The sequence below is a fragment of the Anser anser genome (assembly GCF_964211835.1).
Source record: "Anser anser genome assembly, chromosome: 16".
Classification (NCBI taxonomy): Eukaryota; Metazoa; Chordata; class Aves; order Anseriformes; family Anatidae; genus Anser; species Anser anser.
Window position 1 is genome coordinate 1,912,544 of NC_139737.1, and position 21,647 is coordinate 1,934,190.

At 64.0% G+C, this 21,647-nt stretch overlaps 1 protein-coding gene across 3 annotated transcripts; it reads right to left on the reverse strand.

Moving 5' to 3' along the window:
- Positions 1-2,896: 2,896 nt before the first annotated feature.
- SAMD10 (sterile alpha motif domain containing 10) lies at positions 2,897-13,248 on the reverse strand. Of its 3 annotated transcripts, none has more exons than XM_083801638.1 (5): positions 13,179-13,248; positions 8,214-8,398; positions 5,462-5,630; positions 3,957-4,097; positions 2,897-2,982 (listed from the first exon to the last, which is right to left on the reverse strand). In XM_083801638.1, exons 1-5 carry the CDS (start codon positions 13,207-13,209, stop codon positions 2,918-2,920), a joined length of 591 nt encoding a protein of 196 aa, XP_083657764.1. In that variant the 5' UTR covers positions 13,210-13,248; the 3' UTR covers positions 2,897-2,917. The 3 variants fall into 3 exon arrangements, with proteins under 3 accessions (XP_083657764.1, XP_083657763.1, XP_083657765.1); XM_083801637.1 differs by lacking the exon at positions 13,179-13,248 and adding an exon at positions 10,374-12,943; XM_083801639.1 differs by lacking the exon at positions 13,179-13,248 and adding an exon at positions 10,374-10,809 and having other exon boundaries at positions 2,897-3,025.
- Between the last annotated feature and the right edge of the window lie 8,399 nt (positions 13,249-21,647).

The following is a 21,647-nucleotide window of genomic DNA, read 5'->3' on the forward strand; positions in this document are numbered from 1 at the left end:
GCTGATTGATGCTCGCTGGTGTCCTCTGCTTACTTTGATTGTTGCCTGGTTTTAATATTCCACGAATCTGAGCCCTATTAATCTGCGTTTCATTGTCTGGCGCTGCTTGCTTTGGGGCAGTGCCTGGAATACCAGAGGCAGGTAAGTGCTAGAGAAATAGAGGACGTTTTCTCGCACCCTTCTCCCTCCCGTGCCCCCGGTCCCGGTGCAGCACCCAGTGGCCCAGGGATCTCCAAATGTGTCCCTGCAGAGCCCAGCCCGGGTCCCCTCGGACACCCGAGGGCATTAGGTGGCGCCAGACACTTGTGCAGCGCAGGACCCATGGTCCAGAGCCTGCTCACGGGATGCTCCGCGCTCCCCATCCCCATCCCGGTGGGGATGAAGGCTCAGCCGGCTCTCACCCCACCAGGGCAGCTTCTGGGGGGCCGGGGCACCCCCTTTCCCTGCCTGCAGCATTCCCCTTGCTCCTCCAGCCCCGTCCTCACCGGGAATCCCTCGGTGGGCCATAGGGACCCCACGGGAGGGTCGTGCTTTGCGCTCAGCCACGGGCGCTGGTGGGGTTCCTGCCTCCTTCGTCCTCCTCGTGCGAGAGCCAGGCTGCCCCAGCTGCAGCAGGTGCAGAAAAAAAGCAGAGCTGTTGCCCTCAGCATCCCAGAAGGGAGGCGGGCACCCCGGTACCTGGGGGTTCTCCGTGGGGTCCCTCTGCTCGGTGGGTTTTTGGCTGCAGGAGAGGAGCCAGAAGGAGCCGGAGCACAGCCTGGAGTGGGTGGATGTGGCAGATGGAGTCGGATCAGGGGTCCCACCAAGGGACGGCGGGGCCCTGGGATGGACTGGGGGGGGGGGCCCAGGGGGTCACGGGTGGCCCCACACAGCCGCAGCCCCGCTCTGTGTCCCCTGACTGCAAAACTGCCACCAAACCGCTGCGTGAGCACAGCCCGAAGCGGCAGCCGGGAGAGAAGCCATTTCTCCTCCTCGGCTCTCTGGAGCTCTCCCAAAAAAGCTCAGCATCTCCCTCTAACGATGCTCGCCCGCAGCAGGAGCCCAGCAGCCACGGGCTGCTCCGGGGCAGAGCACCCGGCCCCATGGGGACGGTCACCAGCTGCTGGGCACCCCGGTGCCACCGGCCGGCTGCCTCCGCACCCCGCTACCCATCACCGGGGCAGGGACCTCGTGGGGGAATCGAGCTGGCTCTTCTCCACGGGTTTTCTTACCCAGGCTTTAGTCAGCCCTGATCTGACCAGGCTCAGAGATTTAATAGGGGATGCATCAGGAGGCGTTGGGGCCGCATCCTGCGCAGGGCTCTGCTGCGCACCGCGGCTGGCTCGGCACAGCCCACGGCCCGGAGCGCTGGCACGAGCCCCGCCGCTGCAGGAGAGAGCATTTTTCCCCCTGGTTGTTTTCTTTCTTTTTCTTAAAATTCAGTAAATCCGCTCAGCTTTGTTGCTGGTGAAGTCCTAGCGAGGTGAGGGGAGCCAATTTGGCTGCATTTTTGAAAAGGTCAGCAGCAGAAGAAGAAATTCAGATTTCTGTGTGCTCGCAGGGAGGCGAGGGGCTGTGAGCAGCGGAGCCCCCGAGGCAGGGGGGCTGCCTGCAGACGGGCCCTGCGGCTCACTGCCTGTCCCCCCCCGGCAGCGAGGGCAGCACACGAATGGGCATCAGCCACCTGCGGACCGGGTGCCACCCTTTGGGCACCTCCACGTGCCTGGAGCGACCTGAGGAACGTTGTTCTTGGGGGTTTTACTAAGGAGACCAAAAACCTTTGGGTGTCATCATCATTTTTGCTAGTCCTGAGCAAACGGCAGTTTTTCTGCTCATGCACCCCCATGGAAACCTGCTGCCAGGTGTGCCGGGACCACTTCTGAGCAGGGAACGGGTCAAACCGTGGGACGAGCCAGGAGCCCAGCCAACTAAAACACCAGTCTGACTTTATTCACACAGCAGGAGGCAGCGGTGCGCGGCGGCCACTGGCTCCTGGGCGCCCACATCTGCCAAGTCCGGGGTGCAGCTGGTGCCCGTGGCCCTGGGGTGCTGCCTGCTGGCTCGGCAGGAACCGTCGCCCCCAAAAATCACCACCGGGTTATCGGGACGGTGCTGGCATCGGTGGCACCGCCACCAGCCCCCGCCCAGGGCCAGGCGTTTGCAAAAGCCCCGGAGAGGCAGAGCTCTGCAAGGAGCCTGGCGAAAGTGTGGCCAGAATTCGGAGGGGGGAATAAATAAACCCCCTGGGACCGGAGGATGGGAGGCCCAGGCAGGCGGCCGCAGGACGAGGATGGACGAAGGACGCGGAGAGCTCCTGGCGCAGCGTCCTCCGGAGCACGGCCACGGCGTGCCAGCCCCGCCTGGGTGCTGCCATCGGTGCCTCAGCTCCTCTTTAATTCACAAAGTGGAGCCAGGCGCTGGCCGCTCTGCCCCGCTTTTCCTTTTTTTTTTCCCGATCAGGCCATCTTATTCGCTACCGACAACATTATCTCCCAGGGCACTGGAAGACAGCCCAGCCTGAGGAGAAAGCTAAAGCTCCCCGGACAAGCTCCGAGGCGTTGACACGGGCAGAGCCCGGAGCAATCCCCAGCCATGCTGAGAGCCTCCAGGTGCTGGGGCGCCGCTCACGTGCCCAAGGTTTCAGCGTCCCGCGCGTGGCTCCGGTCTGTCCCGCGGGTGGCCGCGCTCAGGCTGAGCCCCGCTCGTCGCCGTCTTCCCCCTGCAATTTCACCCTGCGAAGGGTCAGGCTCAGATTGGCAGAAGTTCATCCAGCCCCGGGGCTGTTCTGCTCCTCTTCCTCTGGCTGGGAGCCGCGTCTGCTGAAGGAAGCGTCCCATCTCTGCACAGCAACGTATTCGTAGAAAAGAAAGAGAGAAGAAGAAAGAGAGAAGCCCCGGAGCGGCTTGGAAGCTGTCTCTTCGTATTCCAAGCACGCGGTTCAGGTCTCGTATCTGCGGTGCACAGTCCATCCCAGAGGTGCTCGGTTCACAGTGCTGGTACAATCTGCCAAACAGACGGAGCAGCTAGGAGACATTTCCAAAAGACGCTGGAACAAGGAGGGGAGAGGAAGGAATAAACAGCCTGCAGGGTGGCAACGGTGGAGCCAGCCCTGGAGAGCCCAGTCCTCTCAATGCCAATTGGCACAAATGGACTTGCTGCTGTGCGCCATGACCTGTCCCTGTGCACCACGACCTGTTCTTGTATGCCACAACCTGTCCCTGTGTGCCACAACTTGTCCCTGTGCTCCATGACCTGTCCCTGTGCTCCACGACCTCTCCCTGAGCACCACGACCTGTCCCTGTGCGCCATGACCTGTCCCTGGGTGTCATGACCTGTCCCCGTGCTCCACGACCTGTCCCTGTGCGCTACGACCTGTTCCTGTGTGCCACAAGCTGTCCCTGTGCTCTACGACCTCTCCCTGTGCACCACGACCTGTCCCTGAGCACCACGACCTCTCCCTGCGCACCACGACCTGTCCCTGAGCACCACGACCTGTCCCTGCGCACCACGACCTGTCCCTGAGCACCACGACATGTTCTTGTGTGCCACAACCTGTCCTTGTGTGCCACAACTTGTTCCTGTGCTCCATGACCTGTCCCTGTGCTCCACGACCTGTCCCTGTGCGCTACAACCTGTTCCTGTGTGCCACAAGCTGTCCCTGTGCTCCACGACCTCTCCCTGTGCATCGTAACCTGTGCCCGTGCTCCACGACCTGTCCCTGTGCTCCACAACCTCTCCCTGTGCATCATAACCTGTCCCCATGCTCCACGACCTCTCCCTGTGCTCCACGACCTGCCCCTGTGCACGACCGCCCATCCCAGCTGCAGCACGGGCTGGATTTGCACCGGCACCGTGCCGCTGGAGCAGGGCAGCCGGGTGGCCCTGGCTCTCACAACCGCTGCTCCCCTTTTCACCCATCCGGCCGCAGAGGGGCACAACCTCCTCCCGGGGTTCAGCTCCCTGCCCTCCCAGCCTACCTTGGCTGAGCAGCTGCAGGTTTCGGACCTCCTCGCGCACCTGGAGCTGCAGGACCTGCTGCAGGACCTCCTGCCGCTGCGCCTCGTGGGCGATGCCCATGCGCTGCAGCTTCTCCCCGTTGAGCCGCAGCAGCGCCCGACCTGCAAGCACAGCGCTGCTCAGCACCCCGCCTGGGGACACGCGTACGTGTGGTGGGAGCAAGGGAGGGGAAAGGGGTGGAATCCTTAAAAATCCTAAATCCTCCCGCCCCATGGACCCTGTCTATAGGGAAAGAGGGTAGGGTGGGATGGGGTGGGATGGGATGGGAGGGGATGGGATGGGATGGGATGGGATGGGATGGGATGGGATGGGAGGGGATGGGATGGGACGGGAAGGGACAGAAGCCTCACACCGTGTGCCCTGGCCTCATCGGGGCGGGTGGCCCTGTTTTTGGAGAGCATGGGGTTGCAGCTCAAGGTGCCAGCCTCAGGACAAGGTGCTGGCTCCAGCGATCACGTAACCCGTCCCTGCGGGCAGGAGCTTTCCATTTCTCCTTTTCTCCATTTCTCCTTTTCTCCTTTTCTCCTTTTCTCCGCTCCACCTCCCACATCAGGACGCGTCCTCCTGACCCCACGCAGGCCGGCGGCCGGGGGAAACGGGGCACCCATCAAAACCCATTAGCGCTGCTGCCCCCATCCCCATCCAGCCACTCTCCTCCACTCCAGGGGCTATTAGAGGAGGGATTTACAGCCAAGCTTTTGTCCTCGCTTCCCAGCTAATGCTCCCTTTATTTCCCACACAAGGGCTCGCTGAGCTCTTGCATTAGGGCTTTACGTCCCTCCCGGGCACGGGGCTGCGCTGCCCCCCCTCCAGCCTGTCCCCGCTGCTCTGCCCTGGTCCCCGCACGCTGCTGCTGCTGGGGCACGGAGGGGAGGGGATGGTGCCCGGCAGCTCCGCTCACAGCACCTTCCACGGAGCAGCAGCTCCTAACGCTGCTCTGACCCCACGGAGCTCTGAGGAGCTCTGCTCGGCCATCGGACGTGTCGTGGTGGGACGGGGACAATGCTGGTACTAAAGGGTCACAGCCACCATCCCTGCCCTGGGTCTGCGGCGTGGCCCCGAGCCCCTCGGCTCAGCACACGACCCGTGGGCAGCACCGCTCAGGACCAGCTGGTACGCGTGGGAGGCACTTTCTGCTGCTAAAATCCAAAAAAAAAAAAAAAAAGGGTCCAGGGGGATCTTATTCTTCCCTGTTTTACAAAGACAATCCCCCCTAAGCTGCTTGTGCTCATTTCAAACCCCAGCCCACCCTGGGCCAGGGGCAGACGCCTGCTGCCCACCAGGAGCGGGTTTGCTTTGGAGCTGGAGTCTCACCAGGGAGGGGGGGGCAGAAACCCAGCCTGCACCCTCCCCAAGCACCCCGAGCCTGGCCCAGACCCCAGCCGCCCTAAAACCTGTGCGAGGCGACCCCGAGGAGCTGCTCTGGGCGACGAGCAGCAGCTCCGAGGGGCAGCGCGTGCGGTACCTGTGATGGCGTGGTGGGAGAAGGCCTCCACGTAGACGAGATAGTTGTGCGGGCAGTGCTTCTTCAGCCATTTGCACACATCCTGCTGGGTCCAGAGCACCACCGGCTTGGTGAGGCTGCCCAGCGTGGGGCTGGTGTGGTAGATGCCATAGTGATCGCAGGCACGGCCCTGCCCGGGGGGGGGGAGAAGGGAGGCGTCAGCGGGGCTCAGCGCCACGAGGAGCAAACCCTTCCCGTGCTGGGAAGCATCCCATCTGCCAGGGACGTTCCCTTCAAAAGCGGCAGCGGGAAGCCAGCCCCAGCTCCCCGGGTGCCTCCCGGCCCAGCGGAGCATCGCCCGGGTTCAGGGCCACCCTTGGGTGTCACCCTGGGGGTCCCCAATGTCCCCCGGGGGATGCTAACGGAGAGCCGGGGCGCGCGTGCGCCGCATCCTTCCCTCCGCAGCCGCGCGGCCCGGCGCGGTGCTGGGGCGTTCAGGACCCGCCGGCTCCATTTCCTCGCCCGTGTCACAGCAGCTGCAGCCTCCCAGGGCTGCTGCAGCCTGGATTTATCTCGGCGTGCGGCGAATCAAACCCCACGAGCCGGAACGGCGCGGGGAGATGAGGCCGCTTCTCGCAGGGCAGCCTCACGTGGAGCTGGGGCTGCAGGATGAGCCCCATCCGCACTGGTGCTGAGCAGGAGGGGACAGGATTCCCAGGGGCCCTCCGGGGATGCTGAGCAGGAGGGGACGGGATTCCCAGGGGCCCTCCGGGGGTGCTCCTCTCCCACGTTCCGGGCAGCGAAGGGACAAGGAGCCGGCACGGGAACCCGGCGGCACCGCAAAGGTCGGCGGCGCTCGGACCGCAGCGCGCCAGCGCCGACCTCGATGTGTGAACATTGGCTAATTAAGCATGCCTAATAGAGGAGCGGAGATAATTAGCGTAACAGGGTCTCCAGACATCCTGCGGTTACTGAAACCAATAGCACGTCCCCGAGCGGTGGCGAATGGGAGGTGGCGGAGGGTCGGAGGGGTTTGAGGTGCTCCGGTGAGCCCCGGGGCGTGGGTGGTGCTGCACCCCCGGGCCCAGAAAAAGCAAAGGTGCAGGAGGTGCATCTGGGGCCGGAGAGGGACCAAACAGCCCCTGCTGCGGCCGCAGGAGATGAGGGGGAAGAAGGCGAAGTTGGGAGGCGGTGGATAAATAACCAGAGGCCGTCCTGCAGCAGGATACGGCCACGAGGCGAAGCCCAAGCTCTCCCCGGATGGGCTCGGCGTGGTTTGCAAGCAGAGGAAACTTCACACCCGGCTTCAGGCTGGGGGAACGGGGGTCCTGGGTGGGCTCCTGGCAGTCCTGGGGGCTGCGTGCCCGGGGTTCCCTTCCAAGCGGCGATGAGAAGCGGGGAGGCTGCCCCCACCACCGCTACCCTCCCAACGCCGCGCGCGGAAATAGCGGGGAGCTCCCAGCAGCTATCACCCAACTAAGCCCGCGGAGGCGCGGGGGGAGAGGTGGCCAACAACCTGCAATTTTCTCGGATCCTCGCGCTGGCTGAGCTTGTGTGCACAAATTGGAGAGGTGCCTGCCTGGGCCACGCGGCCCCACGGAGCTCAGCGCTCGGCCGGGGAGCAGGGGGACGCGGCCCCGCCGGCTCCTCGAGGCGGGGACAGAGAGACAATAAGCGCCGGGCCGGTTTTCCAGGCGGCTGAGCCGCGCTGTCTCTCTGATGAACCCTCAGCCGTGAAGGCAGAGGCTGGCGTTTGAGGCGAGCAGGCAGGAGCGGTGCCCGGCAGCGGGGGGTGCCCGGGGGGAGCCGTCCCCGCGCCGCTGCGTGGGGACCTGCAGCGAGCCACTGGCGTCACCTCCGTTCCCTCGGGCGTTTTCCCTCGTTTGCGGCACAATTAAAGCCCTGGTTCGCACCCCCAAATCCCGCTGGGAGGCACCTGGAGACAGACGGGGGGGGACGAGACAAGTGCAGGAGCCCGGAGAGCGGCCGCCGTGTCCCCGCTGTCCCCGTGCGGAGATGCAGGAGCCAGGCCCTGCTGCTGCTCCGGGAGCATCCCGGCGGGACCGCGGGGCCCTGCTCCCCTCTGGCACCCCCCAGCCAGGCCCCCAGCACGTGAACGTGTCCCCCCATAGAGGCTGTGCCCTTTTATCTCCCAGCTTTTCTTCCCAGCGGTCACCAGCTGGATTTGCTGCCTCCCAATGCCTTTCCCAAGGGCTTCAGGCACGCAGTCGCTGCTGCCCTGTCCTCACGCCATCAGCAGCTCAGGTTCGTGAAGCACCAAAAGCTGCGAAGCTGTTGGTGCTCGGGGTTTCCAGGCACCCAGGACCCTTCCCACCCCTTCCCACGGCAGCACAGAGGCAGGGAAGGAAGCGAAGGCTGGGAACATCGGGCTCGCTGCTTCAGCAGTGCACATTCACGCAATAAAGTTCAGAACTGTAGCCAGGTTCGGACCATTTACCTCCTAAACGACATGCCATAATGCTCCGGGATTGTAAGGCAATATAAGGAATTTGGTGCTGGCACATTTATTGCAGAGCAGTGCCAACTTCCACCTCCGAACGTGGAGGAGGCGACGCACGGGGCTCACCCAGCGCATCCCATCCCCTCCTCACCCCCCTTAACCCACACCCTGCCAAATAACCCCCCAAAAACCCATCCCCTAAAGGCCCGAGCCTGCAAAAAACGGATCTCTGGGGAACCGATGCGGGGCTCATTCCCCCTCGCAGCCGTGGGGACGGTGCCCCCACCCCCCGCCCCCAAACCCCGCAGGTACCTGCGCGCCCTCGGTGCCCGGCTGCCGCAGGAGCTTGACGGCGCGGGCGCCCTCTGCGCGCTGGCTGCGGCCGTCGTGCCAGGTGAGGCTGGTGCCGGGGCTGCGCTGCAGGCGGTAGCTGAGGTTCTCGGCCGACACCGTGTGCTCCAGGAGGCTGCGGCAGAAGCTGAAGTGAGCGGCGGCGGCTGCGGGGGGAAAGGGAGTGAGAGGTGGCGGCGGCGGCAGCGGCATCCGTTCACTCAGCGGCATTGCCCAGAAATGCCTCTTTTAGCCCCAGGCTGCAGCCCCGTGTCGTGACGGACCTGAGCGTACCCACTGCTGGAATCCCCTCCCTCTCCGTCAACCCCTCACTGGGGAGAAAACCCATCGGAAAACCCATTTTCTCACCCCCGTGGCAGGGCGCGTAAAGGGGAAGAGCGCAGCCGGTTTCCGCGGACCGGGACGGATCCGTCCCCACCGAGGGCTGGAGAGGTCCCGGGGGGACAAAACCCACCCTGGGCACCCCAACGGCGCTCACCCAGGCGATGACCAGCACACAGAACCCATCAGCAACGGCCACCTTTTGTCCCTCGCCCCTTTTAATAAGCTCAGGCTGCTGCACTTCATGTAATTGCGTTGTGATGAAGGGGGAAAGCTCTCCTTCGGAGCTGGGGGGCTAAGGGGCCGGCTGCTGCTGTAGGATACGCATGGATAGGGGCAGCCGGCTGGGATGAGAGACCCGAGCACCCCCCAGCGCCTGCTCCGACCCCGGCGAGCCAGGCACAGAGCGAAACCCCGCAAAAACAGAGACCAGAAACGATCCACGGCGAAAAATAACCGAGGGTGGAGGGTGACGGGGCTGGAGAACAGCCGCTGCTGCTCGGCCCCAGGGATTTTAAGGGAGGAGAGGTTTCACGGGGTTCTCCCGCGCTCCTTTGGGCAGGGGGGAAGCGGGATGTGAGCGGTGCCCCTTGGCTTTACGGCCGGTACGGAAATAAAGCTGGCTGAGGACTGGAGGCACTGGATCAGTCCGGGAAGCGGAAAATGAGAAGCCGGGTGTCAGAGCTGGCTCCGCGAGCGCTTCGGCTCCAGAGCGGCCTCCCAGGAGGGGAGGCCGGAGCTGGGGACGACTGAAGGGGATCTGAGCGCAGCCTGCGGGCACCCGCGACGGGAAGAGCCCGGGGGGCAGCAGCTCGTCGGCCCCAGCTCGGGCAGCACAGCCCCTGCAGCACCAGCAGCGGCTGAGCACCTTTTCTGACTCACCAGGAGACAAAGCGGCTAAAAACGGAGCAGGGAGAGCTTGTGGCTGTGTCACAGGGCTGTGGGCAGCTCCCTGCTCCCAGCATGGACCTCACTGCCCCGGGGGGACCGAGGCTGGGGACGCGGATGGGAGCCGAAGACAGCGGCCGCCCAGCTCCGGGTGCAGCGCCCCTTCCCAGCACCGCCACCAAGCTGTCCCCTGCTAACCCCACCGTCAGGAAATTACGGCTTAACCATAAAACTTCGTGCTCGGTCGGTCTCATTTGGCAAGGGCTCGCCCTTGAGCTGGGGATTTTGCGGGAAGGAAATGGAACCGAGACCCGCGGGGATGCCGAGCACCAGCGGGACACGGGGCTGGGCTGGGGGACCCGTGGGGACCACTGAGCACCAGGGCTCACGCAGCAGCTGGATGTGGGCATCTCCTCCTCCAGCAAACGGGGCTGGAGGCGAGGCAGGAGAGCCAGAGCGGGAGCAGATGGGAGAGGGGGGAACCGCTGGGGGGAAACCAGCCCGGAATACGGCAGAGCAGGGAACGTCGGAGGCTCTGCTCCGTGGCGGGGGCTGCAGCGGCCGTGGTGCAGCCCAGAGCCCCAGCAGCACCTCCCCAGCCTCCTGCTCCTCCAGCCCGGCACCAGGGACCCCAAATTCCTGGTGCAGGTGAGAGGAGGGAGTGCTGAGCCAGGACAAATTGCTCGCACCTAGCACATCGGAGCAAGGGGAGGGCACAGGGAGAGGAGCCCCCAGGTCCGCCACGAGCTCCCCTCTCCTCCCCGTGCCACCCCCAGCAGCGCACCCGTCCTTCCCCCCCAAAACCGAGTGAGCCTCCCCATCCCCTCCGACCCTCTTTCTGCTGAGCAGGAGGCTGCACCCGCACCCTGGGGTGCACCCGCAGCCTCCCCCCCAGCCCCGTGCCCCCCTCACCTGGCTCAGGGGCACCCCGCAAGCCGCGGACGGCGGAGATGCAGCAGAGGGACGGGCGGCCCTGCTGCATCCTCGCAGGGGGAGGGATGCGCGCCAGCGCTCGGCACCGGCTGTCACGAGCGCAGCTCCATCCCTTCCTCCCCTCATGCCTCTTCCACACCTGACTGCCTCCTCTCACTGCCTCCGTCCTCCTGCCAATAAGCGGCGGCCGCACGCTCGCCCCGGCTCCGGCTCGAGGCCGGGCAGCCCCCCCTGGCCTTGCTCGGGGTTGGGGGGGGGGACACGCGTTGACCCCGCGCAGCCCCCTCCCCAGTGTCCCACCGGCTGTGCCGCCGGGCAAAGCCAGCACCTCCCAAAGGCCTTAATCCCCCCCGCGCCTTTTGATCTGAATCTGCGCCGCGCTCGCCCCGCGTGCCCCTGCCTAATCCGGGGCCGGGGGGGGGGGGGGGTTTGGGCAGCTGGCACTGGGACGGGAGGGGGCTGCAGGGGGGGCTGCGTGGTGCCGGGAGGTGGCCGGGCATCAAAGCGCCCTGGGATGGGCAAAACCACGGCAAAATCATACGTAGCCCTGGGCCACCCTGCTCCCAGGACCCTAAGGGTGCTCCCGTTGGGCACGGGGGGGGGGTCGGGGGGGTTTCAGCCTTCCCGAATTCCCACGAGCCGGGCTGCTGTCCCCCCTGCGGTTCTCCCGCCAGCCCCGCGGGATGGGCGCCTCGCCGCTGGCTCGATCCCCCCGCAGGCTTGGGAATGGCCGCGGGCTCCTTTTCCCTCGGTGGCTTCTTTCTTTTCTTTTGGGCACCCCTCCAGGAGCACGGGGCGGGCAGAGGGAGGGCGCAGAGGCCGGGCTGCTGCACGGGGGGCAGCGGGCGGTGGGACGGCGATGGGCGCTCTGTGTTTTTCCCCCCCTCTGGATGCTTTTATGGCCGGCTGGAAAGCGCTACGGGGGCTGAGGGCAGCAGCAGTCCCTGCTGGGGAGAGGTGGGTGGGAACCTCCTGGGACAGAGACCTCAAAAAAAAAAAAAAAAGGGGGAAAGTGGCTGCAAGCAGCCAACTTCACACCTTAAGGGTGCGAGGAGGAGCAAGGCGCAGAGGTGCGGGGAGCCCAGCACCAGCTCCCTCCGCCACTGGTTTCCAGCACGGCCTCGGACCAGGCGCTCGTCCTGCGCCTCTGGTGCCGCCGGGTGTCCCGTGGACCCGCTGCAGGGATGCGTTTGCAGGCCAGTGCGTGGGGAGAGGCGGGGGGCTTGGGGTTGAGGTGGGGGGCATGGGGAGCAGGGCGGTTCCCCAGGGGAACCCTGCTGCAGGGAACAAAACTCGCCGCCATCAGCCTGCCGGCTCCCGACGCCTCCCAGGGGAAGGGACATTTGGCACCAAATGGCGCGAGAGGTTTGCCGGCAGCCGCAGGGGGATTTGCGGTGGGGATTTGCAGGAGCCGGTCCTTGGGGGGCAGGTGGGGACGGGGCTGAGAGCTGAGCCACTCCCGGGACAGGGGGACAGGTCTCAGCACAGCCTCTGCTCACGGGGCCGCTCTTCGGGGGCTCTGTCGTGCTTTCAGCAGCATCCACGTGAGCCACGAACCCGGCTGGCGCTGCCATTGCCCCGCTCCCCTGCGTCCCTTCCACGTGGTGCAGGGCAGAGCCGCTGCTGGCAGGGATGGAGTGCCAGAGGCCCCCAGGGGCACGGCACCGCTCTCTGGGACCCCCGGGGCACGCTGTGCTTGAAGCCATACCCGGGCAATGTCCCTAGGGACCAGGTCCTGCCCTGAGCCATTCCCAAAGTCCTGCTGGCCCCCGAGGAGGACAAGACCAAATCCCAAGCGGAGGATCGACACCCGGGAGCTCCAGCCTCTCCCTGGCATCCCTGGGGCGTGCTTGGCTCAGGACCTCACCGCGATGAGCATCATCCCAACGCCTTCCTTGTAATTCCCTGCTCACGGAGGTCAAATCCCGAGCCCGTCGCGTGCCCGGGGATGGAGCTCGAGCCTGTGACTGCTCTCCACAAGCGGGAGGAGGAAAGGAACAAAAAGCAGCTGCCCCTTCCATGCTCCCCCTGCCCACGCAGCGGGGGGACCTGCGTGGGTGCCGCCCACCCCGGAGCAGGGCTATGGGGTGAGCAGCCCCGCGGTGGGAGGTCCTGGGGCACAGCATTTTGGGGGCTGCGTGTGTCTTTGGGGGTGCTCCTGCGCCCCGGGGGCACCGCCAGGAGGTCCCCGGGCACCCCAGGATGGGGTTGGGTGCCCAGGGGGGTGCGGGCAGGGCAGGCTCTCCAGGCAGAAGCCCACCGGCACGGGCACCCCGGCCTGCAGCGAGCCCCTTCCACCCCCACGAGCCCCTCCTGGGGGTCCCATCCTGCTCCAGCACCCCTCCGGCCTCCCCTGCCCTTGCACCCGCACCGCTCCGGCCAAATTTCCCCTCCCATTTTATTGGTGCCCCCCCCCCAAAAAAAATTGGGGATAAGGCTGGGGACAGATGGTCACCAAGGATGGAAGGGGCAGAGCCCCGGGGCTGGAGGAGGGGGCACGGAAAAACGAATCCCCGGGGCTAGGGGCAGACCCCCGGGGGCGGTGGGGACAGCTCGGGGAATGGGGGGGGGGGGACACAAAGCACCCCCCCGGGACGGAGAGGGCAGAGCCCCAGCACGGAGCTCGCACCGGGGACAGAGGGGGGCGGCTGGGGTGGGGGGTGAGGATGGGGGGGGGGCATCCCCCGAGGATGGCCGGGGTGGGGGGGGGGGGGGTGTGAGGGGGGGGCCACGTCCCGCCGTGCACCTGAGCCCCCTCCTCCCCGGCTCCTCCATCCCCGCTACCTTCCATGTCCTTGGCGTCGCCGCAGCTCATCCTCAGCTCCGGCGGGGACGGAGCCCCCGCGCCCCCCCGGCCCCCCCCCCCCCCACAGCGCCGCCGCCGCCGGCACCGGGAGCTCCCGGCCCGCCCCGCCCCGGTGCCCGCTCCGGGGGCGGCGCCGCTCTCCGCCACCCCCGGGCGCTCCGCCCGCCGCGCCGCCCCGCTGCCGCCCGCCGCTCCCCTCCCGGGGCTGCCGGTGCCCCCCGGAGACCCCCGCATCCCCCTCCCCCATATAGCCCCGACCTGCTCCGGGTCCCCCCCCTCCAGCACCAGCACCCCCCCAAGCGCCCCCCCCAAGCAAAGGGATTTGGGGTTCGGGGGCGCGCGGCGGGCACCGGGTGGGCGAGCGGGTGCGTGCCACGGGCGCAGCGCGGAGAAGAGCAGCACCCTCGGCACTGAGCATCAACCCCAGCCGAAGGCCAACCCCCCCCCCCCCCCCCAAAAAAAAATTCCTTGTGCCCCTATGGGTGCCGGAGGGTGCTCGTCCCCATCCAGTCCGTGCACGCTCCGGTGGGTGGCCAAAAAGCCATGTCCCCGAGAAATGTCCCCCGAAAGAAATGTCCCCGAGCGCCACGTGGCAGCGTTTCGTGGAACAAGCGCTCGTCGTTCCCCCGCAGTGGCAACCCCGAGAGTATTTTTGGAGGCGCCCGCCTTCACCCGTGGTGCGCGGATCTCGGCCAGGGGTTGATGCTCACGTGCTGGAGGGTTTCGGCCACGCACCCGCGGTGGGACGGGGACAAAGCCGAGCAGGTGCCCGTGCCACGGTGCCTCGCCGCTTGGCACGGTGTTCCCCATCACCCCGGCACCAGGCGATGCCCTGCCCTTGGTTAAAAACCAGAAAATCTCAGGTTTGCGGGATGCTGGTCCCAAAACCACGCATCCTCCTCGTCCGGGAGCTCCGGTGGGGCAAAAGCACGTCAGCACTGCGGGCTGCGGCCGCAAGGCACCGGGTGTCACCGCCTGTGCGCGGGGGGCTCTGCACCAGATGACACCGCTGCGGTGATGAAGTGGCTCGCGTTGGGGCTGCTCAGGCTCATACCTGTTCAAAACCGAAGCTGCAGAATTTTGGCTGCTCGCTCAGGAGCTGCTGTGGATGAGGTTCAAGCTCCGACATGGGCTCACCCGGCTCACCTGCGTACCCCTCGGTGCAGCGCGGCTGCAGCCTTCCCTCTCAAAGCTTTCGCCTCTTTAAAAAGGAGCAGGAGCCACCCAGCAGGAGCGCAGGCGGCCCCACGTCCTCCCCAGGGTGGCACAGACAGGACAGCTCAGCACCAAGCGGCACTAAAACACCCCCCGTGCTGTTAGCATCCCTCTTATTCCTGCTGCGGGAGGGAAGCTGGGGCAATATTGCTCAGTGCAGGCATCCCGCTCCTTCAAATAAAGAGCGGGCCCGTTTTCCATTACTCTTAAATTCCCAGTTCTCCTCAAATCTCCGTCTGCGCACAGAGCTTTCAAGCCACGGCAGAAATCTTCCAAGAGAAATACGGTTAAGCAGGGGCCTTGGCAGGAGAAGGCTAACGTTGTTTGAAAAATGTGTGCAGATTGCGCCAAGCTGTTATTAAAAATAAGTGCTGCGCCGTTCCCAGCCGTTGCTTTTCCTGGTTTTTCTAAGCGGTAATTGCACTTCTCCAGGAAGGGTTTAATGCGCACGGGGGAAAGAATTTCTTCCCTCATCATCATTTGCAAACAGCTCTGCGCAAACCCACCGTCCTCCTGCTGTGCGGCGATGCCGCGGCGAGGTCTGGGTGCCCGGGGCTGCTGGCCCAGCTATAATTCCTCACGTTTTTGGAAAAAAATCCCATCCCGGGGGAGCTGCAGGGCTGTGGTGCCTGTGCGAGGCTTGGAGAGGGTCCGGGAAGAGCCCAGGCTCCCACGTGCTGCCGCACACCTCGGCTCGTGCAGCACCCCTGCCTCATTTCGGGGTCACCGACTCAGCCCCGCGCGTGGCCGAGCATCTCCCGGCCTTTCCGCTGTAAACCCCGTTTTTTAAACAGCCATTTTTCTCAGATGTGCTGATTTGGAAGAAAAAAAGAAATGTGATAACTTGAGAAATTTTCAAATGGGATTGCAAGGGGTGTGGAAAGGGCGGAGGGGTCTCGTGTGCCACCCCCGTGCAGGGCTGTCCGCAGGGGGATCCCTCCCCTGCCCCAAAACGGAGCCGCCACCCAGTCAAGGTGTTGCTGACCCCGACTTCCCATTTTTTTCCCCTTTTCTGCCCCAATTTGGCTCAGGTGGGTTCGGGACTGATGCTGTCATCCCCACGTCTCAGCACCTGAGAGAAGAAACCGGCCCTGGGAAGCTGGCTGTAAGATTTCAGGGTGAAACAAGCGGCTGCGGCTCCGCTCCGCCTGCGGGACTCTCAACCGAGGGCTCTCCGCAGTCAGAGAAAACAGGAGGTAAAGAAGGGGATGAAAAACCCGCGTGTGGAACCCCAACACAGGACACGGCTTGGAAAGCTCAAAGCCTGGTGCCCGTGCCCCCCCCGCTTTGGGGTCAGGGCTTTGGGCCGGGGCACCGATGTCACCACGTGCCTGTCCCCGTGCCTGCGCCTCCCCGGAGGGTGCAGGGTGGGCTGATTCAGCTCGCTCGTTTGGCAGAGGAGAAAGGAGGTTAATTACCCACCGGCTCTCCTCCCGACGCAGCCCGCGAAGGATAAGGAGGAGGAGGAGATAAAGAGACTTCAGACGGAAGTTATTTGTCGAGGGAGAAACGGGGCTCACTTCGCCGGGGCTTTGCTCGCCCGCTCCTTATTGAAACCCACGGCAAAGGGAAGACGCAGCCAGGGGAAGGACGCACAGCACCAGCCGGCGCCCGTGGCCGTGGGCTCAGGACCAGCGCCAGGGAGCAAAACGCTGCCAGGGCTTTTCCCAAGCTCCCCTGAACGTTCACGGGAACGGCCCGAAAGGATTTCGTGCAGGCGCTCGCAGGGAGACAGAAGAGAAATCCGCTGTGTGCCCACAGCCTCCCGCTCGGAGCGGGCTGATGGATGGTGCTGAGCAGGCTGGGCATGGAAATACTTACGAAAATCCTCTCTCCCGGAAAATGACTGATTTCCACGCCGACCGTAAAACCGCACACCTCACTGTGGCAGGCCTGCCTCGGGTGGCACCGACGTGCCACCAAGGCCACCTGGACGTCCCTTTGCCGGCCGGTGGCTGCGGTCCCCAGCGTCCCCAGCACCCCGTGGCCCTGCAGCTCCCAGGGGAGGGTGCTGTGCTGCTGCTGCTTGCTCAGACACCTCACGGATGTTCCCTAGGACACGGGGGGGGGACTCGAGACTACGGAAGCTCTTCTACTCGGAGGTTTCTATAGATATATTTAATTGGATTTTTGCACGTCACAGTTATTTTCAAGGCAGCCTGTAATTATTTGAGAGCACCATTTGCCTCCTTTCTCCCTTTTTTTTTTTTTTTTTTAATATTGTTTCCCGAAACGAAACTATAAATTTGCAACTTAATCCAATCAGGGGACACACACACACACACACGCTGCCACCATCTACAAGGGCACGAGGCGGCGTGATTCATGTTTCCTAGCTTCGCGATCAATTTACAGCGAGAATAAAAGACTCAGAGCAACATTTTAATTCTTTCCAGTAAGAAAAAAAATTAAAAACAGTGTTTTAGGGACGTGCGCCGTGCTCACGGATGCTTTACGAACCGAGGAGGCACGTGGCGGGTCGCGTGCACCCCGTGGGGGATGCTGTGCACGGGGGGGCTCAGCCTTGCCCAGGAGCCTCCCTGCACCTCCAACCCCCCCCCGGTGCAGGTGTTTATTGCCATTATTATTATTATTTTTGTTTCTTAACACATTTTGCATTTTTTTTGGCCCAGATCATTTTGGATGAGGACTTTTCTCCAGCTCCACCTGGGCTCCACGAGGCGTCCGCAGCCCTCGCAGGTCGGATCCTGCTCCCTCGCCCCGGTGGGCACCTGGGGTGAGCGCCCGGCGCCGATCAAAACCATCGCTGGGGTAAAAATTTGGCAGCACCTGGCTGCTGGACGTCCCCAGAGGGCTCACGGCAGGCTGTGCTCACGTCGAGGGCTCGTGGCCTGGTGTTGGTTTGCCTCGAGCCCGCTTTCGGAGCTCGCCAGCTGTGTAGGGTCACTCACACCACCCGATTTAGGATTTATGTGGCTCAGGGGCGAGGTGCGGCCTGGCTTGGATGGATTTTGCTCTGCTTGTCACGGCGCGGTGGTGAGCGAGCTGCGTGGTGTTTAACTGTGAGCTTCAGCCTCAAACCTTCGCTTCAAGCTCCTGGTCCTTTACACGGCACGCACACGGCCAGCAGCACGGCACCAGTCTGGGCGTTCAGCGTTAGGGGATGCCAGTGGAAAGCTGCCCCTGCGCCCTGGTGCGTCCGTTGCCTGCTGCTGTCTTTTGCCACCAGAAGGACCAGACCTTGGAGCAGTGGTCTGACACTTGCTGGGCAAATCAGAAGCGATAGGAAGGCACAGAAATGGCAACCACGGGGGAAAACCTGGTGTTTGGGGCCGTTTGTGGGGCTGGTGCAGGGGGAGGTCACGGCTGTGGGGTGCGCGGTGCTGGTGCAGCCAGGGCTGAGCACCTGGCTCTGGGCTTCGGGGTCCTTCATCCCCGCCTTCACCTTCATCTCCAGCCTCACCTTCCTCACCTTCACCTTCCTCCCCGCCTTCAACCCCATCTCTGCAGGATCTCAGGTGGCTTCGGGGCAGAGGCTGAAGGTCCCCCGCCACCTCCCCGCCACCTGGCTGCCCGCATCCTCGGGGCCCCTCCGCAGTTGTGCGTGGGACTAATTACAATTCCAGGGAGCGTATTTACCTAACGCGGCGCTGATTTCACTGGGTAGGACATCCTGTCTTCAGAGGATTTCACGGCACCGGGTGATAATCAAGTGAGAACAGGCTCCAAAAGTGTTAATTCAGTAGCTGAGCAGGCGGGGATTAAACCCAGCCCCCGGTCTAGTCTTTTTCTCTCACTTCCCCAGCTGAAATCCAAATAATCATCCCATTTTTGGGTGCAAAGCGGCGACACCTCCGCACGGCAGGCACGGTGCCAGCGCGGCGCAGAGGGCGGCGGGGTCACGGTGGCCGAATTTGCTTCTCTTTACCCGTGTCCCCTGGGGCTGGGACACCCTGGGGCTGGGACAGCGCGGTGGCAGAGGGTCCTGCCGCTGTTGGGACAGGGGACAGGAGGCTCCACGCCGTGCCCACACCAGGAGATGCTGCAGGGAGCGAGCCCTGCGGGTGCTTTGTCCCCACGGCTGCGTTCTTGCCGCATGACGTGCTGCTTGAACGCATCCATCGTGGGGACGGCCCCGGGTGCAGGGCAGCCCTGTGGCCCCGGCATCCCCCCGCTGTCCTCCCCTTGTCCCCAGCGAGGGGACAGAGGCGGCTTTGTGCGGGCACGGGGCTGGCGGCGTCCCCTCTGCAGCGGCTCCGGGCCGTATCCTGCCCTGCGGGGAGGATGGTGGAGCTGCCCGGCCCCCAGCGGGATCTGCAGTAAATGAGCTTGGCCTCGCTCTCCCATTTAAGTGATTATTTTTCACTTTCAAGCCTTTGTGAGCGATTACCGCGCGTGTCTGCGCCTACGTGCGCTGCATCCCCTGCGGACGCCGGCTTTTATTACCGCGCCGTGCAGAAATTGAACTTGAAAAGCCCTGAACCGGGCTGGGACAACAACTCTGTGTCCACTCGGGAGGGAACGACACCGACATTATTGGTGTCATTCCCTGGGGGGGGGTATTGCCCACCCCAAAAACCTCAGTCTGGGGAGATGAGAGCGCTGTGCAAACACACAGGGCAGGGGAGAGACCCACGAGGGTCTCCGAAGAGCAAGACCTGGCTGGTGAGGAGGCTGAAGGCCGCATCCTGAACCGCTGCCCTCCAGCACCACTGGAAAATCAAACCAGAGTTCCCAGTGCCTCCAGTTGGTGGCCGGGTGTGGGGCCAGAGGCTCAGGCTCCATCAGAGCCCGGCTGCTGGCTCCCTCCTGCGCTCACCGGTCCGTAACGAGCACCGGGTTACGCGCACAGAGATGATTAAAAATCATTTGCGATTGATTTTACCGAACCTATGAATTACTCTGAGTTTTCTCCCTGGCTGGAGCGCGGACAGGAGAGGGGAACCCTGGGGAGGAGGGGCTGCTTCTGTAGCTCTGTGTCGGCGTGGGGGGAAAAGAGAAAATTCAGAGCAGAAAATCCGCCCCGGGACAGGGTCACGCTGCGCTGCCCACCATGTCAGCTGTGTTTTTGGGGGGATAGCCCCCAAAATGGAATTCCTGCAGCTTCCAGAGCCCTGCTGGGATCTTTTTCCCTCCCTCCTGTTCCCCATCCAGGCACCTTCCTGCTCTCCCCACCGCTCCCAGCTCAGCTCCTGGGGCTTTCAGGTCCCAGCTCCCTCCAGCCCCCATCCGAGGCCAGACGTGCTGGGCCAGCGCTGTCTTTTATTAGCCCGGCCATAAAAGCCGCAAGAGCTGGTAAGAGCTGATGGGCTGGGGCCAAATCCTGCCCCAAAAGCAGGGAGATGGAGGGGGCTGGCAGGCGGAGGGGCCGGCGATGTCCCCGCTTGGCAGGTGCTGGGTGAGGGCTCGGGGGCGCCGGGTGCTGTGCCCGGCCCTGCCACCCGAACCGCTCGGCAAAAGGGATTTTTAATTTTTTATTTTTTTAAATTTTTTTGTCTCCAGCCAAACCCAAAAATAGACGGATGGGAAGTGGCTGGGGGCTGGGTTTGCCATTAGCATGCAAAATGGGGCCATTTGTCTTCGTGCAGCTGGTTCAGCTCCCTGCGCAGCCTGGCAGGCGCGGGAGCTGCAGCGGGGCCGGGTGCGGGGAGGGGACGGCCCCAAAATCCCCCCCCGGCCCCTCTCAACCCCCCTCGCTGCCCCTTTTCCGTGTGGGTCAGGGAGCTGAGGTGTCCCCGAGCCCCTCGGGGTGGGCAAGGCGGGTTGCTGACCCGCTGCGCATCCGATCCACCCCGTGGTGGGCAGGAAAGGCCGTGGGGCGCCCAGCAAAGGGCAGCAGAGGTGGAAAAGGGAGGTTCGGGCCTGGTCCAGGCTGGGGGGCTGCTCGTCCCCCGTTAACGATAATTGCCACCTCACAGCTCACACGAGCTGCTTTAGGAGCAGCCAGGAGCACGCAGACATCCTCCTGCCGAGCCCTAGCGGGGATCAGAGCCATGAAAAGGCCGAATCCTGCCCCAAAACCCCTCAGGACCACTGGCACCGGCTCTCCCTGCCCCGGGATTTGTTCCCTACCCAGGCTGGGATCGCCCGGTCGCAGCAGGGCACCGGCGGCTCCCAGCGCGGCCTACACCGCCTGCTGTGCTGATGGCGAGGGCAGAGAGGGGGAATCGAGCCTGTAATTAATTAATTAGCAAGGATCCCAGCTCCTCGCTGCCTGCGCGGGCCGTCGGCCGGGCACGGCGGTGTTGGGGAAGGTTTTGCGATCGGGGAGAAACCGGGGGACGTTCGGAAACTGGGGGGCGTTCTGAAACATGGGGGGCGTTCAGAAATGTGGGGGGCATTTGGAAACCCGGGGGGCATTCAGAAACTGGGGGGGCATTGAGAAACTCGGGGGGAATTTGGAAACCTGGGGGGAATTCGGAAACCCAGGGGGAATTTGGAAACCGGGGGGAATTCGGAAACCCAGGGGGCATTCAGAAACTGGGGGGGGTGTTCAGAAACCCGGGGGGCATTCGGAAACCTGGGGGGCATTCGGAAACCTGGGGGGTTGCTGGTGCAGGGGGTGCTGGCCGTGAGCCTGGCACGCTCCGTGCACACCCCGCAGTGAGCGTTTGGGGTGAGGGGGGTGAACAACAGGGCCGTGGCTCCTTGCACACACACACGTGGGGGAAAGCTGTGATGGTGCAGGCTGAATGTGTGAGCAGTGTGAGGATGGGTGTGCTCCATGCACGGGGGTGATATGCGTGTGTGTGTGTGTGTGTGTGTGCATGGAGTATGTGTGTGCAGTGTGTGTGTGTGCATGTGCAGGGTGTGAGAGCACGTGGGCAAGCGTGCGTGCACGTGCATGCGGGTGGGTGTGCACATGTGCAGTGTGTGTGCATGGAGATGTGTTAACACATGCAGTGTGTGCGTGCAGATGTGTGTTAACACGCAGTGTGTGTGCATGCAGGAGTGTGCTAACAGTGTGTGTGCATGCAGATGTGTTAACATGCAGTGTGCGTGCATGTAGACGTGCATTAACACACAGTGTGTGTGCATGGAGATGTGTGTTAACACATGCACTGCGTGCGTGCAGGCGTGCATTAACAAGCAGTGTGTGTGCGGGTGGGAGCGTATTAACACTGTGTGCATGCAGATGTGTTAGCATGCAGTGTGTGTGCGTGTAGACGTGCATTAACACGTGTGTGTGCAGGCAGGAGTGTGCTAACAGTGTGTGCATGCACATGTGTGCAGCCACGCAGCGTGTGTGCATGCACAAGTGTGTTAACACA